The 16,759-nt window shown below is 49.5% G+C and overlaps 1 protein-coding gene across 1 annotated transcript in view; it reads right to left on the bottom strand.

Annotated features, from left to right (window-relative positions):
- Positions 1 to 524: 524 nt before the first annotated feature.
- CYP4F22 (cytochrome P450 family 4 subfamily F member 22) overlaps positions 525 to 16,759 on the bottom strand; it is a 43,758-nt gene continuing 27,523 nt past the window's right edge. The window contains exons 5-14 of the mRNA XM_004060202.4: positions 15,514 to 15,567; positions 15,266 to 15,393; positions 14,935 to 15,056; positions 12,216 to 12,483; positions 8,920 to 8,986; positions 8,678 to 8,807; positions 4,801 to 4,934; positions 3,840 to 3,904; positions 2,296 to 2,378; positions 525 to 1,758 (exon numbers count right to left, since the gene is read on the bottom strand). Coding sequence (XP_004060250.2) covers positions 1,581 to 1,758; positions 2,296 to 2,378; positions 3,840 to 3,904; positions 4,801 to 4,934; positions 8,678 to 8,807; positions 8,920 to 8,986; positions 12,216 to 12,483; positions 14,935 to 15,056; positions 15,266 to 15,393; positions 15,514 to 15,567 — 1,229 coding nt within the window. The 3' untranslated portion in view covers positions 525 to 1,580. The remainder of the gene's footprint in view (positions 1,759 to 2,295; positions 2,379 to 3,839; positions 3,905 to 4,800; positions 4,935 to 8,677; positions 8,808 to 8,919; positions 8,987 to 12,215; positions 12,484 to 14,934; positions 15,057 to 15,265; positions 15,394 to 15,513; positions 15,568 to 16,759) is intronic.

The raw sequence follows: 16,759 nt of genomic DNA, 5'->3' as shown, positions 1-16,759 counted from the left end.
TTATATTCCCGTATCAGGGACTACTCCACCATCAAGTTCCCTCAGCCAAATACCTGAGCATCACCCTTACCGCCTCCCTCCCCTCAGCCCCCACTGCTAGATAGTCACCCCAATCCTGGCCCTTCCTGTTGTCTGGACCTCAGCTTCCCTCTTTCCCAGAGTCCCAACCCCGCAGTGATCCCCCACAAGTCACCTCCCTGCCAGCCCTAGATCTGGCCGTGTCCTGTCCTGATCCCGCTCACACACTCTCCATGGCTCCCTATTGCCCTCAGCATAAAGCCTGTGCATTTGGCCCCTTCCTTCATTCTGCCCCCACTTCCCAGATCCAACCACCTGGCCCCTGGTGAGTTCCTCAAACACACTCTGTTCTCCCTCAGCTCAGGGTATTCTCAGATGTTGTTCCTTCTGCCTGGAATACTCTTCCCTCCCCTTGTCACCCACTCAACTTCCACTCCAGCATCAGAGAAGCTCTCCCTGACCCATCCCCATCCCTCTGCTATATTCATCCAGCACCCGGGGCCTCTCCTTTGGAGCACCTGTCCTGGGTTGTAAATAAACCTTTACACGTGGAATTATTTGTTCAACATCTGTCCCCCACCCCCTAAGAAGGCAGAAAACAGGGCCTGCCTGTGGTTCTGAAGCAGTGCCAGCAAACAATATGTGATCTGTTGATGAAATAAATGAATACACAAACTGACCCCCAAAATCTGAGTTTATGTCCTAGGATAAATGGCTTTCCAGCCTCCTAGCCCGCAGCTTCGCTCAGTTGCAGAGCCCCTCATTCCCATGCTGGGGGCTCCACGTGTAAGGGTCTGGCTGAGCTAGGGGTGGAGGGTGGGGTAAGTCTGCATCCTTTGCTTTTATTCTGCAAAAACAGAACACTCAGCAAAGGGTCTTTGGGCAAGGGAGGAAGGAAGGGGCTTACAAGGGTCTGAGTTTACGAAACAACAACAAAAGCAAGCAGCCTCGAACCCTACGATCCAGCCTCACGCCTGAGCAGTCTGCCCGTATGAGCTGAGGGCCTCAGGTGGGTGATGTCCGGGTTAAAAGCTCTGACGTCAGGCCCCAGCTTTCCTCAGTTTGGAAGCCTGCCAGGGGTTCAGCCAGTTGGGGGGTGTGGGGGGTGGTGGGCCCCGAGTCACAGGTGGGCCTTAGGTCCTCTGAAGGCTCAGTGGGCAAGGCCTGGAGACCTGGATCTGCAGGGGCGTGGCCTGAGGACCTCAATCCGTAGGATCCTGGGGGCAGGGCCTGATCCAGAAGGGCGGAGCCTGAGCCCAAGGGGGCAGGGTCGACCCTGGTCCCTCAAACAGGACAGGTGCGAGAAGTCAGGGGGCGGGACCTAAGCCTCAAGGGGCGGGATCAGGCCCCCTAAGGGGCGGAGCCTTGCCTTGAGGGGCGTGGCCAGCACCACCAGGCTGCTCAACAGCGGTGCCTGGTCATCCAGGAGCTGAACCTGAACTTCGAGGGGGGTGGCCTATGCCCTCGGGATCTTTGGGGCGAGTCCTGGTCCTTTGGGGGCGTGGCCTTGGCCCGTCTGGGCGGGGCCTGGACCCCTGGGCGCCGCAGGGGCGCGCCCACGCTCAGGCCCGCGGAGGCAGCGGCTCCACCTTGAGCCAGAGCCCGTTCTCCGTGCGCAGGATGAGCTCCGGTTTCCGCCGCACCTTGCGCGTTCGGTCCACGCTCAGGCGGAAACGTAGCAGTGTTAGTGCCACAACCACGCGCAACTCGGCCATGGCGAAGCTCTGTCCGATGCAATTCCTGGAGGAAGAAGGGACAGGGCTCAGGCCCAGCTTCTGTGTGAGCACTGGTCCCCGGGTGTCACATGCCTCCTTTGAAAATGAAGCAAGCATCCTGGGCTGGGTGAGGGTTAAAGTGAAACCCCACGCTGGGTGAGGGTTAAAGTGAGACCCCACGAATCGCTCAATTAATGTGACCTTGGGGTTGAGTGTCTGAATCCCGGTACAGCCTCTTACTAGCTGTGTGTCCTGGATACATGGCGGCCCCTCTGAGTCTCAGTTCCTTCATCTGTAAAAACGGGGACAAAGGCATCATAGAGCCAATGGGAGCGTGGGAGCCCAGAACTCAGGGCTTGACACACCGTTGGTGCTCAATACCCAGGATGCTATTGCAGAGTCTAATTTGGGGGCCTCCTGGCGCATTGGGGAGAGGGTGCTGGGTCTTCAGAAAGGACGCCTGGGTGCCATCTGATCTCTGCTCCTGAGAGGCACATTCCTGATCTTTCCCTGCCTCTGTTCCTCCACAGCTGGCTTGGACTGGGGGAAATAGAGGGGTTACCTGGGTCCTGCAGAGAAGGGCACATAGGCCAGTGGAGAGCGCTGCTGTGGGTTGTCCGGGTCAAAGCGGTAGGGGTTGTACACCTAGGGAGGAACAGCCTGGAGATGAGTCTGGGGGCTGCCCCAGACATCCCAGCCTGGCCCCCTTCCCTGAGCCTCTGGGGGCCAGTAAAGATGGATGGGGAGCACCCCAGGGCCACCTCTTCCATTCCACCTTGCACTTCCTGCAATGCAGCCACACCTGCCTCCTTCTGTTGTTCACACGCACCAGCGAGATTCCACCTCAGGGCCTTTGCACTTGCTGTTTCCTCTGCCTAGAACAGGCTTCTCCCTGATCCTTCATCCCCTAAGTTCTCAGCTCAAACATCTCCTCGGCAAGGCCTTTCATAACCACTCAAGCTAAAGTGCCCCCTCCACCTGTTTTTCTTTTTTTTGTTTGTTTGTCTTTGTTTGTTTGTTAGAGTCAGAGTCTCACTCAGGCTGGAGTGCAGAAGCGCGATCATAGCTCATTGCAGGCTGGGCGCGGTGGCTCACACTTGTAATCCCAGCACTTTGGGAGGCCAAGGCAAATGGATCATCTGAGCTCAGGAGTTCAAGACCAGCCTGGCCAACATGGTGAAACCCCATCTCTACTAAAAATACAAAAAAATTAGCCAGGCATGGTGGCACACACCTGTAATCCCAACTACTCGGAAAGCTGAGGCAGGAGAATCTCTTGAACCCAGGAGGTAGAAGTTGCAGTGAGCCAAGATCGCACCACTGCACACGCTCCAGCCTGGGCAACAGAGCAAGACCCTGTCTCAAATAAATAAATAAATAAATAAATAACCACAGCTCATTGCAGCCTCAAACTGCTGGGCCCAAGCGATCCTCCTGCCTCAGCCTCCCGAGTGGCTGGCACTGCAGGTGTGCATCACCATGGCTGGCTAACTTTTTTTTTTTAGAAATGGGGTCTCACTGTGTTGCCCAGGCTGGGCTGAGCTGGAACTTCTGGCCTCAAACAATCTTCCCATCTTGGTCTCCCAAAGCACTGGGATTACAGACACAAGCCACCACATTGGGCCAACTTTTTCCTTTTTTGGTAGAGATGGGGGTCTCGCTGTGTTGCCCAGGCTGGTCTCAAACTCCTGGGCCCAAGCAATTCTCCCACCTTAGCCTCTCAAAGTGCTGGGATTACAAGTGTGAGCCACTGTACCTGTAAACCGGAATTGGCCCAGTTTTTCTTTCTTTTGTGCATGTATCAATACCCAAAATCTTATTTATTTGCTTGTTATCTTCCCCCAAAACTTCACTGTGAGCCCTGTAAAGGCAAAGATAGTATCATCCTCTATTTTCAGAGCCCAGCACACACTCTGGCACACAGTAGGTGCTCAATAAATATTTTCTGCCCTAATGAATTAACAATGAGTGGGTGAATAAATGGCTAAGTGCGGAGTGGGGAGGGGTGTGCACACTCAGGCCCTGCAACCAGCCCTGCTCTCTGGCTCCCTGGGGCGCAGGGGAGGGGAGGACCTGAGGGCAGGGAGGACTGGGGCAGGCACTCACCTTGGAGTCAGGCCACACTGTGGGGTTGTGGTGGGTTCCATAGATGCTGACCAAGCAGATGATTCCTGTGGGGAAAGATGGGGTCAGTGGGGCCAAGGGGAGCCAGGGCCTCCTCCAGAAACATCCCCCAACTTGGGTCTCCCAAGAGCCATGATGTTCCCATGAGCCATCTGCCACCACCTTCTGTCCATCCTTCTCTAAAAAATTCTGCTGCCCCATCCACTCTTCCCACCTTTCCCTAAGAGGAACCTATCATCTTCTTTCTGGCTGCCAAGCTGGCCACATAGGGATCTTTCTTACTCGCAGATCTGACGTTGCTCGTCTTCAGCTCAAACACCTACCTTGGCTCCCTGCTGCCCCCAGGATTGAGTTCAAGCGCCATCACCTGGCACTCAAGGCCTTTTAAAATCTGCATCCTGAGGCTCTACTCCATAAACATGCTCACTCTTTCACTTCCACACTCCAAGCCTCACCTCCCACATTCCCTCCTCCAGGCAGCCCTCCCTGCATTCCTCTCCATATTTGAGCTACTCCAGCCCCTGTCTCTCCCTTTAGCCCATTCCTGATTCCATACGCCTGGGAATGTCTGCGCCCTGCTGTATCTCCCCCAGAAAGGGCAATACTCAAAACCTGAGCCAGGGTCCCCAGTATCAACCAAGACAGGGCTTGGTCTCCAGGGAGTAACTGGCAACCGAATGAAACTGACCCTCCCCAACTGCACCCTCACAGGCCCATCCCTGCGACACTGCCTCCTTCCTTTCCACCCAGACTCACCCGGCTCTATCCCCCTGCACACACAACTGGGTTTCCTCCAACACCCCAGAAGCAACAGGCACACAGAGAGCTATCCCATCTGCAGGGATAGTGCACCTGGGGCAGGCATGGCCAGGCCCCTGTGGACAATAGAGCAGCTACATCATTGGAGGCAGTGCACCAGCAGCAGGCGGAACATGGTAGGCACCTTTGGGGATGATGCGCCCATCTGGGAGCTTGATGTCCTCCGTGCATTGGCGAGAGACAAGAGTGACAGGTGGGTACTGGCGCAGGCTCTCCTTAATGCACATAGTTGTGAAGGGCAGCTGAGTCAGATCATCCCTGGGGAGAATGGAGATATAACTAGAGGCCGAGCCACCATGGCACCACCTCCCCGAAACACACACACACACACACACACACACACACTCAGGGGCAGCTGGGCAAGAAACCAGTCCAGGATTTTAGACTTGCCCAACTTCTGCCATTTGCAGTTGTCTCATGCACAGGTGGGAAGTACTAATACTTAGTGGTTTTTTTGTTTTTTTCTTTTCCTTTTTCTTTCTTTTTTTTTTTTTAAGACCGAGTTTCGCTCTTGTTGCCCAGGCTAGAACGTAGTGGCACATCTCGGGTCACTGCAACCTCAGCCTCGCAGGTTCAAGCAATTTTCTTGCCTCAGCCTCCCGAGTAGCTGGGATTACAGGCATGCGCAACCACGCCCGGCTAATTTTTGTATTTTTAGTAGAGATGGGGTTTCTCCATGTTGGCCAGGCTGGTCTCAAACGCCTGACCTCAGGCAATCCACCCACCTCGGCCTCCCAAAGTGCTGGGATTACAAACGTGAGCCACAGTGCCCGGCCAGTACTAATACTTAGGATGCAAAGTATCTGAGCACTGACCATTCAGAACAGCACTAGCACTGGGCCCTGTGCTGGGCCCAGCATTAAGCCTTTAATTGATGAATTATGTGGAGGTCCAGGGGCACCTAGGCGAGGTGCCAGGACAGCCAAGGGGACTCACGGCAACAGCAATATGCCAGTTTATATGGTCCATTTCTGTACTTAAAAAACTGCTGCAGGACAGGTGTGGTGGCTCTCGCCTGTAATCCCAGCACTTGTGGAGGCTGAGATGGGTGATCGTCTGAGGTCAGGAGTTCAAGATCAGTCTGGCCAACATAGCAAAACCCCATCTTTACTAAAAAACACAAAAATTAGCTGGGTGTGGTGGCGTGCACCTATAGTCTCAGCTACTTGGGAGGCCGAGGCAAGAGAATTGCTTGAACCCGGAAGGCGGAGGTTGCAGTGAGATGAGATTGTACCACTACACTCTAGCCTGGGCGACAGAGTGAGACTCTTGTCTTAAAAAAAAAAAAACAAAAAAAAAACAAAAAAAACTGGTGCAGGCCAGGCATGGTGGCTCATACCTGTAATCCCAGCACTTTGGGAGGCTGAAGCAGGTGGATAACTTGAGCCCAGGAGTTCGTGACCAGCCTGGGCAACAAAGAGAGACCCCATCTCTACCAAAAGTTAAAAAATTAGCTGGGCATGATGGCACACACCTGTGGTCCCAGCTACTCAGGAGGCTGTAGTGAGCTATGATCATGCCACTGTACTCCAGCCTGGGCCACAGTGTGAAAGCCTATCTCAAAAAAAGAAAGAAAGAAAAAAAGAAAAAAGAAAGAAAAGAAAAGTGCATTATCTCCTTATAATATTATTTACTTAATATTTTTTCCTTTGGACTTTAGGGCCCAAAATTGGGCTAATGATAACTCTTGGTTCATGTTCTAGATTAGATTAGTTTCTTTAAATTAACAGGTTCTCTTTCTTTTTTGATGGAGTCTTGCTGTTTCATCCAGGCTGGAGTGCAGTGGCGCAATCTCAGCTCACTGCAACCTCCGCCTCCCAGGTTCAAGCAATTCTCACGCCTCAGCCTCTCAAGCAGCTGGGATTACAGGCACACACCAATACACCCAGCTAATTTTTGTATTTTTAGTAGAGACAGGGTTTCACCATGTTGCCCAGGTTGGTCTTGAATTTCTGGCCTCAAGTGATCCACCCGCCTTAGCCTCCCAAAGTGCTGGGATTACAGGCATGAGCCACCGCACCTGGCCCAGGTTCTCTTTCAAAGAAACTTTATGGCTGGGCACAGTGGCTCACACCTATAATCCCAGCACTTTGGGAGGCCAAAGTAAGAGGATTGCTTGCACTCAGGGATTTGAGACCAGCCTGGGCAACACAGCGAGTCCCCATCTCTTAAAAAAATGTTAAAAATTAGCCAGTTGTGGTGGCACACTCCTATAGTCCCACCTACTCAGGAAGCTGAGGCAGGAAGATTGCCTGAGCCCAGGAGTTTGAGGCTGCAGTGAGCTATGATTATGCCACTGCACTCCAGCCTGTGTCTTAAAAAAAAATAAACTTCATGTTGCTATAAAGGGCAAACAGCATCCCTGGCATAAAGGTATTCATCCATACAAACACCACTGTGAAAGCAGTAGTGTGTTATTAAATTGTGGCTACACACCAACTCCCACCCAACTCTCTCAACCTGAGACATCTTCTCCACTTGTTTAAAAGGAAGATTAGCAAAGTGTTCAGGACACAGTAGCACCCCACTGAGCATGTCCCCCTGAGGCCATAAGGCAAAAGGTTGAAATAGAACCGAAAGGAACCTCCTCACTGTGTGAGTTGATGCTATTTAATGTTGCGGCTGTGTTTTCCTTTTCGAGACAGGGTCTCACTCTGTCACCCAGGCTGGAGTGCAGTGGCGTAATCTTGACTCACCACAGCCTCCACCTCCTGGGTTCAAGCAGTCCTCCCACCTCAGCCTCCCAAGTAGCTGGGACTACAGGCACGCGCCACCCTACCCAGCTAATTTTTGTATTTTTTTGTAGAGACAGGGTTTAGTCATGTTGCCCAGGCTGGTCTCAAACACCTCAGCTCAAGCAATCCACCCCCCTCGGCCTCCCAAAGTGCTGGGATTACAGGCATGAGCCACCACGCCCAGCCTAATGCTGTGTTTTCTTTTCATCACCCAGAATCAACTCTACATAGCATGAATCTGGTAGAGACTGGATATGTGTTCTGATTCTCCACTTCCTCCCTGAATTAGAATTATATACCTGTACCCTTTGTCATATGATTCTTCAGTGCCTTCTGCTCAGGTGAGTGGAGTATATGTCCTGCCCCATTCATGCTGGGCTTGGTCACGTGACTTGTTTTAGCCAATGCAATCCTCTAGTGCAAGCAGAGCTTTTGGGTTTTTTAAATTTTATTTATTTACTTATTTTATCTTTTTTTGTGGGAGGGGGGGACAGAGTTTCACTCTTGTAGCCCAGGCTGGAGTGCAGTGGTGCAATCTCAGCTCACTGCAACCTCCACCTCCCAGGTTCAAGTGATTCTCCTGTCTCAGCCTCCCGAGTAGGGGGGATTACAGGCGCCCACGACCGTGCCTGGCTAATTTTTGTATTTTTAGTAGAGATGGGGTTTCACCACGTTGACCAGGTTGATCTCGAACTCCTGACCTCAGGTGATCCACCCACCTCGGCCTCCCAAAGTGCTGGGATTACAGGCATGAGCCACCCCACCCAGCCCAAGCAAAGCTTTTAAATTTCATGGCTTTTTGTGCTTCTGGAATCTGCCTTGAGAAGAACACGACCCAGGGTAGCCTCTGGTCCAAAGAGAACAGAAAGGGAGTATATGAAGCAGATCTGAACCCAGCTCTTAGTTTGGAAGCAACTCCACTCTACTCAGCCAAGTCCAGCAGCAATTAGAGTAATGAGCAGACAAGAGCAAGAAATGTGTGCATACAAAAGCAAGAAACAAATGCTTGCTGTAAACCACTAAGTTTGGGAGCTGTTTGTTATGCAGCATTATTGCAATAATTGCTGACTAGGACACTTTGAGAACTTCTGCATTATGAGGTGGGCATAGGCACTATAACCACCCCCATTTTGTAGTTGAAGAAATTGCAATTCAGGAAGCTAAAGTGGCTTGTCTGAGGTCACACAATCAGTAAGTGGGAGAGCAGGCTCTGGCCAAGGCTCTGGCCTCAACCTGCCCCCTCCATTCCCCTGACCCCACACTCACCACTCCAGCTCCTCCAGCTCCCGGCCTTTCATGACTTCCTGAATCTCTTCCCGGCATTTCTCCTGGTATTCCGGATACTTTGCCAGATTGAACAGCATCCAAGAGATCCCACTGGATGTTGTGTCGTGACCTGCAGGGAGATGAGGGTATCTGAATGGAGGCTGCCTGAAGAAAGCAGAGATGCTGTCTACAGACAATGATGTCCCTTCCTGCCCTCCTCCAGCCTCACCCCACATCCTCACCCTCAAACATGAAGGTGTCTGCTTCGGCTCGGATATCCTCGTCTGACAGTTCCTTTCCATCTTCATCCTGGAATGGGCAGTAGAGGGTGCTCAGCCCACTTCATCCCACCCTCCGCATCCTAGGGGCTCCTCAAAACTCAGATATCTCCCCCGCCCCATCTTTTTTTTTTTTTCTGAGATGGAGTCTCGCTCTATCACCCAGGCTGGAGTGCGGTGGCACAATCTCGGCTAACTGCAGCCTCCGACTGTCAGGTTCAAGTGATTCTCGTGCCTCAGCCTCCTGAATAGCTGGGATTACAGGCACATGCCACCACTCCTAGCTGATTTTTGTATTTTTAGTAGAGATGGAATTTCGCCATATTGGCCAGGCCAGTCTCGAACTAGTGGCCTCAAGTGATCTACCTGCCTCATCCTCCCAAAGTGCTGGGATTACAGACATGAGCTACCATGCCTGGCTCCCCTCTCTCTCTTAAGCCAAGCTGTTGGAGGGAACTAGTCCAGGAAGATGGAAGTATGCAACTTGTCTAAGAAAGATGGAAAGTGCCCAGCGTGGTGGCTCACACCTGCAATCCCAACACTTTGGGCGGCTAAGGTGGGAGGATCACTTGAGCCTACGCATTCAAGACCAGCCTGGGCAACATGGTAAGACCCCATTTCTCCAAAAAAAATCAGCCAGGTGTGGTCATGCATGCCTGTAGTCCCAGCTACTGGCGAAGCTGAGGCAGGAGGATTAAGCCCAGGAGATCAAGGCTGCAGTGAACCATGACTGCATCACTGCACCCCAGCCTGTGTGACAGAGCAAGACCCTGAGTGAGAGATGCTGGTGAGGCTGTGGAGAAATAGGAACGCTTTTACAAGGTTGATGGGAATGTAAATTAGTTCAACCATTGTGGAAGACAGTGTGGCAATTCCTCAAAGACCTAGAACCAGAAATACCACTTGACCCAGCAATCCCGTTACCGGGTATACAACCAAAGGAATATAAATTATTCTATTACAAAGATACATGCACACATATGTTCATTGCAGCACTAATAACAAAGACATGGAATCAACCCAAATGCCCATCAATGAAAGACTGGATAAAGAAAATGTGGTACATATATACCATGCAATATTATGCAGCCATAAAAAGGAACAAGATTATGTCCTTTGCAGGGACCTGAATGGAGCTGGAAGCCATCATCCTTAGCAATCTAACGCAGGAACAGAAAACCAAACACCATATGTTCCCACTTATAAGTGGGAGCTGAACAATGAAAACACACGGACACAGGGAGGGAAACAACACACACTTGGGGGCCTATCAGGGTGGCAGGAGGAGGGAGAATATCAGGATAAATAGCAAATGCATGCAGGGCTTAATACCTAGATGATGAGTTGATAGGTGCAGTAAACCACCATGGCACATGTTTACCTACGTAACAAACCTGCACGCCCTACACACATATCCTTGAACTTTTAATTTAATTTTAAAAAAATTTTTTTGAGATGGAGTTTCTCTCGTTGCCAGATTGGAGTGCAGTGACGCAATCTTGGCTCACTACAACCTCTGCCTCCTGGGTTCAAGCGATTCTCCTGCCTCAGCCTCCAGAGGAGCTGAGATTACAGATGCATGCCACCACGCCCCGCTAATTTTTTTTTTTATTTTTAGTAGAGACGGTGTTTCAATATGTTGGCCAGGCTGGTCTTGAACTCCTGACCTCAGGTGATCCTCCCACCTCAGCTTCCCAAAGTGCTGGGATTATAGGCGTGAGCCACTGCGCCCGGCTTATCCTGGAACTTTAAATTACATTTTTAAAAAACAAGAAAAAAGAAAAGAAAGATGTAAAGAGGGACAGAAAGTCAACAGTGAGGAGAAGAAGGAAGTTCATATTTCTTGAGCAGCCTCCAACACCAAGCATCCCACTGGATGCCTGACAACCTTGTGATCAGGTTTTATGATCACCATGGTATAAATGGAGAAACTGAGGCTTGGGAAGAAGAGTCAATGACTAAGGTCAAACATCCACTAAGCGACAGAGCCAGGACAGGAATCCAGGACTATTTGAATCCAGAACCCAAAAGGTCCACAGACACACCAATGAGTGACCATAGACGTGTCTCATCTCTTCAAGGTCATGTATTTCTTTTTTTTCTTTTTTTTTGAGACGGAGTTTCACTTGAGTGCAATGGCATGATCTCAGCTCACCGCAACCTCCATCTCCCAGGTTCAAGTGATTCTTTTGCCTCAACCTCCCGAGTAGCTGGGATTACAGGTGTGTGCCACCACGCCCGGCTAATTTTGTATTTTTAGTAGAGATGGGGTTTCTCCGTGTTGGTCAGGCTGGTCTCGAATTCCTGACCTCAAGTGATCCACCTGCCTTGGCCTCCCAGAGTGCTGGGATTACAGGTATGAGCCACCACACCCAGCCCAAGGTCATGTATTTCATTTTCGCAATTGTGATGAGCTGAATGGTTCCCTGCCCACCCCCGCTCCGCTAGAATTCATAAGTCCTAACTTCCAGTACCTCAGGCTATGACCATGTTTGGAGAGAGGTCTTTGCAGAAGTAATCAAGACAAAATGAACTCATTAGGGCAGGGCCCTAATCCTTATACAAAGAGACGAAGACAGCAGAGACAGGCACAGAGGGAAGATGATCCGCAGACATAGGGAGAAGACAGCCTTCTGCAAGCCAGGGAGCAAGGCCTGGAACAGATTCATCCTTCATGGGCCTTAGAAGAAACCAGCCCTGCAGATACCTTGATCTTGGACTTCTAGCTTCCAGAACTGTGAGAGAATAAATGGCTGATGTTTAGGCCATTTAGTTTGTGGTACTTTGTAATAGCAGCCCAAGAAAACTCACGCAGTGAGTCTTACATGTTCTGACCCCATCCCAGACCCATGTGAATTTCTTTTTGTTTTGAGCATGTATATTGTTTTGTTTTGTTTTGAGACAGAGTCTCGCTTCTGTTGCCCAGGCTGGAGTGCAGTGGCACCATCATAGCTCACTGCAGCTTCCAACTCCTGGGCTCAAGCCAGACTCCTACTTCAGCCTCCCAAGTAGCTGGGACCATAGGCATGCGGCACCACACCCAACTTATTTATTTTTTGTAGAGACAGGGTCTCCCTATGTTGCCCAGGCTGATCTCCAATTCCAGGGCTCAAGCGATCCTCCCGCCTTGGCCTCCCAAAGTGCTGGGATTACACGTGTGAGCCACCACGGCTAATGGAGTTTTAACACTTATCATTTTACATGCAATTCCTGGGGAGGCCATCCCAGGCAGGGCTCCACCCTCCAGGGCCCAGCCTCACCCTGGCCAGGAGCAGCACATCAATAAAGTCCAAGGTCTTCCCCTGCTTGGCCTTAAGCCAGGCCTCGGCCCCCTGCTGACGCAGTGCCCGCCGCCGTTCCTGGATGACTTCAGTGGTGAAGTGGTGCACCATGTCACAGGCCTGACGGAACCTCCGCCCATCCGCCGAGCGGTAGTAAATGAAGTCGAGGTAGTGGTGCAAGCGATACTGGCGCCGGACAGACAGAGCGCTCAGTTCAATGATGGCGGAGATATAATCACTCATCTTCCTGCCAAGGAGAAGGGGATCTATGAGTGTAGCCCCTTCCCCTAGCATAGCACAGCCCTGGCTTGGCTAAGATAAGCCTCCTGTCCCCATTGAATAGATAACAAAGAGAAGCCCTATATTAACTCTATTTTTAAATTCATTTATTTATTTTTTTAGATAGGGTCTTGCTCTGTCACCTAGGCTGCAGTACAGTGGCACAATCATAGCTCACTGCAGCCTTGAACTCATGAGCTCAAGTGATCCTCCAGCCTTGGCCTCCCAAAGTGCTGGGTTACAGGTCTGAGCCACCACACCCAGTCTCGGGTATATTTTTGAACAGGCCCAAAGAGGGATAAAGACTTTCAACATAGCCATAGTAACTGTAGCATCACTAAAACTAAATGGTTACACTCCTCAGCATGGGAGAAAATATTTGCAAATTGTATATCTGATAAGGGATTGGTACCTAAAATAAATAAAGAATTCTTAAAACTTATTTTAAAATGGGCAATGGATATGAATAGGCATTTCTCCAAAGAAGACAGAAATTTCCAATGAGAATGTGAAAAGATACTTAACAGCACTGGTCACCAGAGAAATGCAAATCAAAACCACAATGAGATACTACTTCACCCCACTAAGGTGACTAAAATCAAAACTTATAATAACAAGTGTTGGGCTGCACTCCAGCCTGAGCAACAGAGCAATATCCTATCTCTAAAAAGCAAACAAAACAACAACAAAAAGCAAGTGTTAGTGAGTATGTGGAAAAACTGGAGCTCTCATACATCACTGGTTGGGAGAGCAAAATGGTACAACCACTTCATACCATGTTGAAACCCACTGAAATAAAGTTTAGCAGTTCCTCAAAATGTTTAAAATGGAATTACCATATGACCCAGCAATTCTGCTCCTAGGTATATAGCCAAGAGAATTAAAAACGTATGTTCACACAAAACTTTGTGCATGAATGTTAATAGCAGCATTATTCATAATGGTCGAAAAGTGGAAACAATGTCCATCGATGGGTGACTGGATAAACAAAATGTGGTATTATGTGGTAAATGGAACATTATTCATCAATGAAAAGAAATACATAACTGATACATGCTACAATATGGATGAGCCTTTAAAACATTATTCTGGGTGAAACAAGCCAGACACAAAAGTCTGTATGATTCCATCCGTGTGAAATATCCATAACAGGCAAATCTATAGAGATAGAAAATAGATTAGTGATTGCCTAGACCTGAAGGAGAAAGGGAAGGGCATGGGTTGCTAAAGTGTATGAAGTTTCTTGGGGTAGGGGGAGGATTGATGAAAATATTCTAAAATTGATTATAGTAATGGTTGCACAACTCTGAATATACTAAAAGCAATTCAGGTGTATTCTTTAAATGAGTAAATGGTATAGTATGTGAATTGTGTCTCAACAAAGCTATTATTTTTTAAAAACTAACAGGTGAAGCAGGCTTGAAGGGAGCTGTCCTCAGTCCTGAAGTGGGCTTGTTTTCATGCACTTATTGCAGTCTGTCGTTTTCTTGTTTATTTACTTGTTCATGGTTATTACCTGTCTTCCTACTAAAACGGAAGTTCTAGAAAAGCAACATCTTGTCTTTCTTGTTGAATATGATGTTCCCAGCACCTAGTTCAGGGTTGGCACTTACTAGGCACTCAGTAAATATTTCTTGGATGAATTAATTATTTAATTTCTAAGACAATCTCTGCCTTATCCAACTGGAACGTGCCCCTATAATGCCTAGAGTAACGAAGTCATTAGCTTGTTACTGAGGACCTACTATGTGTTGCAAGTTTTGCATTAATTATCTCCCTTATTCCTTATGTCCCCACTTAGACTATAAACTTCACAGAACTGTGACTGTCTGTTGTTCACCACCGTGTCCTCAGCAGCAATATCATGGTGCCAGGCACATAGTAGGTGCACAATGAATATTTGATGAATGAATGAATTAATGAAGCAAGGCATTGGTTATTTGATTCATTTACTCAACAAATATTCTCTGAGCATCAACTATGTGCCAGGGCAGTGCTGCATCATTTTATCCTTAAAGCATCTCTCAGAAAGTAAGAGATTGTCATCCTTTTTTTACAAACAAGGAAACTGAGCCTCAGAAAGTGGGGAGGACACTGTCCAAAGGCCACATACTCTTCATAGTGGAATGAAAAAATACTAACATTTACTAAGCACCTACTTTATACCTAGCCATTGATTCACATTATCTCATTTAATTCTCACACAATGACTATGGGGAAGGAATTATGATGCCCATTTTTTTTATTAAAAAAAAAAGTGAAGCCCAGAGAGATGGTCAGTTTCCTGGAACCACATGGCCCATCCGTGGCAGAGCTCCCATAGGCCAGGGTTGTCTAATGCCTGGGAGTTCCCTTTCTCCTGCCACCATCTTGCTCCTAGAGCAGCTGGCTCCATCTTCCCAAGAAGGGTCACACTCACTCTTGGCAGTTGCTGTTGTAGCTGAACACACATTTCTGAAGACTGTCCAGGGTCATGAGGCTGATATGCTCAAACATATCAAGGGAGACCGCTGAGCCCTCTGCCAGATGCCGCCATTTAGCCTGGAAGAGAGATACATGGTGACTGTGCATGGAAACCACAGAGAGGGAGTGAGCCTAACAAGGACCCGACTGCGTTTTCACTACAAGCTCATTTTATAGATAAAGTCAGTGAGGGCTCCTGACATCACATGGCTTGCCCATGCATGAGTTGGAGCCTGGACCAGCCTCACTCCCAAGACACCCTCTTCCCTCAAAGCCTTAGGACTCACATGCATAATGTCAGCGCACTGGTTGAAGATCTTCATGTAAGGCTTCAGGATGTCAAAGTGGAAGGCGGGTGTCAGCAGGCGACGGTGCCGGCTCCACTTGTCACCTTTGCTGAGCAGCAACCCATCCCCTGGGCCCAGAAGACTGAGGTTAGGGACCTCTCCTGTTACTCTGAAACCTTCCAAGGAACCCCATGCTCTTCCCTCTCTTCTCTAAAGCCCCAGCCCCAGCCTACCCACTGGGCACTCACCTAGCCAAGGTTTTAGGAAGCCATAGAAGAGGTCATCCTTGGGGGCGATGGCAGCTGTGGAGGGCAAAGGGAAAATGATGACTCAAAACAGAGTTCTTTTTTTTTTTTATGGAGTCTTGCTCTGTCATCCAGGCTGGAGTGCAGTGGTGCGATCTCCACTCACTGCAACCTCTACCTCCCAGGTTCAAGCAGTTTTCCTGCCTCAGCCTCCTGAGTAGCTAGGATTACAGGTGTCCGCCATCATGCCCAGCTAATTTGTTTGTATTTTTAGCAGAGACAGAGTTTCACCGTGTTGGCCAGGCTGGTCTTGAACTCTTAACCTCAAGTGATCCACCCACCTCAGCCTCCCAAAGTGCTGGGATTACAAGCACGAGCCATCGTGCCTGGCCTCAAAACAGAGTTCCAACCCTTGACCTTTGCTTATGACTTCCTTAGTCCTCCTCACTGGGCTCCAACCTCCCACTGTATTCACCCAGTCTGTCCTCCACACCTACCCGAGAAAAAATCCTTATAAAACACTGATCTGAACATGAGCCTCCCCTGCTCAAACACCTCCCATGGCTCCCCATTGCGCTTGTAAAAAGTTCAGGCTCAGCCTGGCATTGAAACCCAATTCCATCTGGCCCCCGTATGCCTCTCCCACCACCTCATCCTTCAACATACACCAGATAACCCTATTCTCATCGCCTGCTGTGGATCACCTCTGAACCTTTGACCAGGTTGAGCTGTCTATCCAGAATGGACTTCTTCACCTGAGTCTTCCCCTAATCCACCCCCTTTTTTTTCTGCCAGCTCAGGCCATCTGAATCACACCTCCTGTGCTCCCAGCCTCCAGCCTCACCCTCTCCAGTGTGTCCCTCATGAATGGCCCCAGGAGAATCTCATCTGACTATCAGATCTGACCACACCCCTTCCTGCTCACACACCCATCACCCTCACATACCAGCCCATTTTCAAAGCCCTGAATCATTTGCCTTTGTCCAAATCTCTCTCAAGACACCTCTGTCTTCCACCCCTCATTCGACGTCACAGAACTAACACCACATAACTTTTTGTTTTTTGTTTTTTTGAGATGGGGTCTCGCTCTGTCACCCAGGCTGGGGTGTGTGGTGAGATCATAGCTCACTGCTGCCTCCAATTCCTGGGTTCAAGCGATCCTCCCACCTCAGCCTCCCGAGTAGCTGGGACTACAGGCATACGCCACCATGCCTGGCTAATTTTTTAATTTTGTGTATGGACAGGGTAT

The sequence above is a fragment of the Gorilla gorilla genome, chromosome 20 (genome assembly GCF_029281585.2).
Source record: "Gorilla gorilla gorilla isolate KB3781 chromosome 20, NHGRI_mGorGor1-v2.1_pri, whole genome shotgun sequence".
Lineage (NCBI taxonomy): Eukaryota > Metazoa > Chordata > Mammalia > Primates > Hominidae > Gorilla > Gorilla gorilla.
The sequence above is the reverse complement of the archived record's forward strand: the minus strand, read 5'-3'. Positions and strand labels throughout refer to the sequence as shown.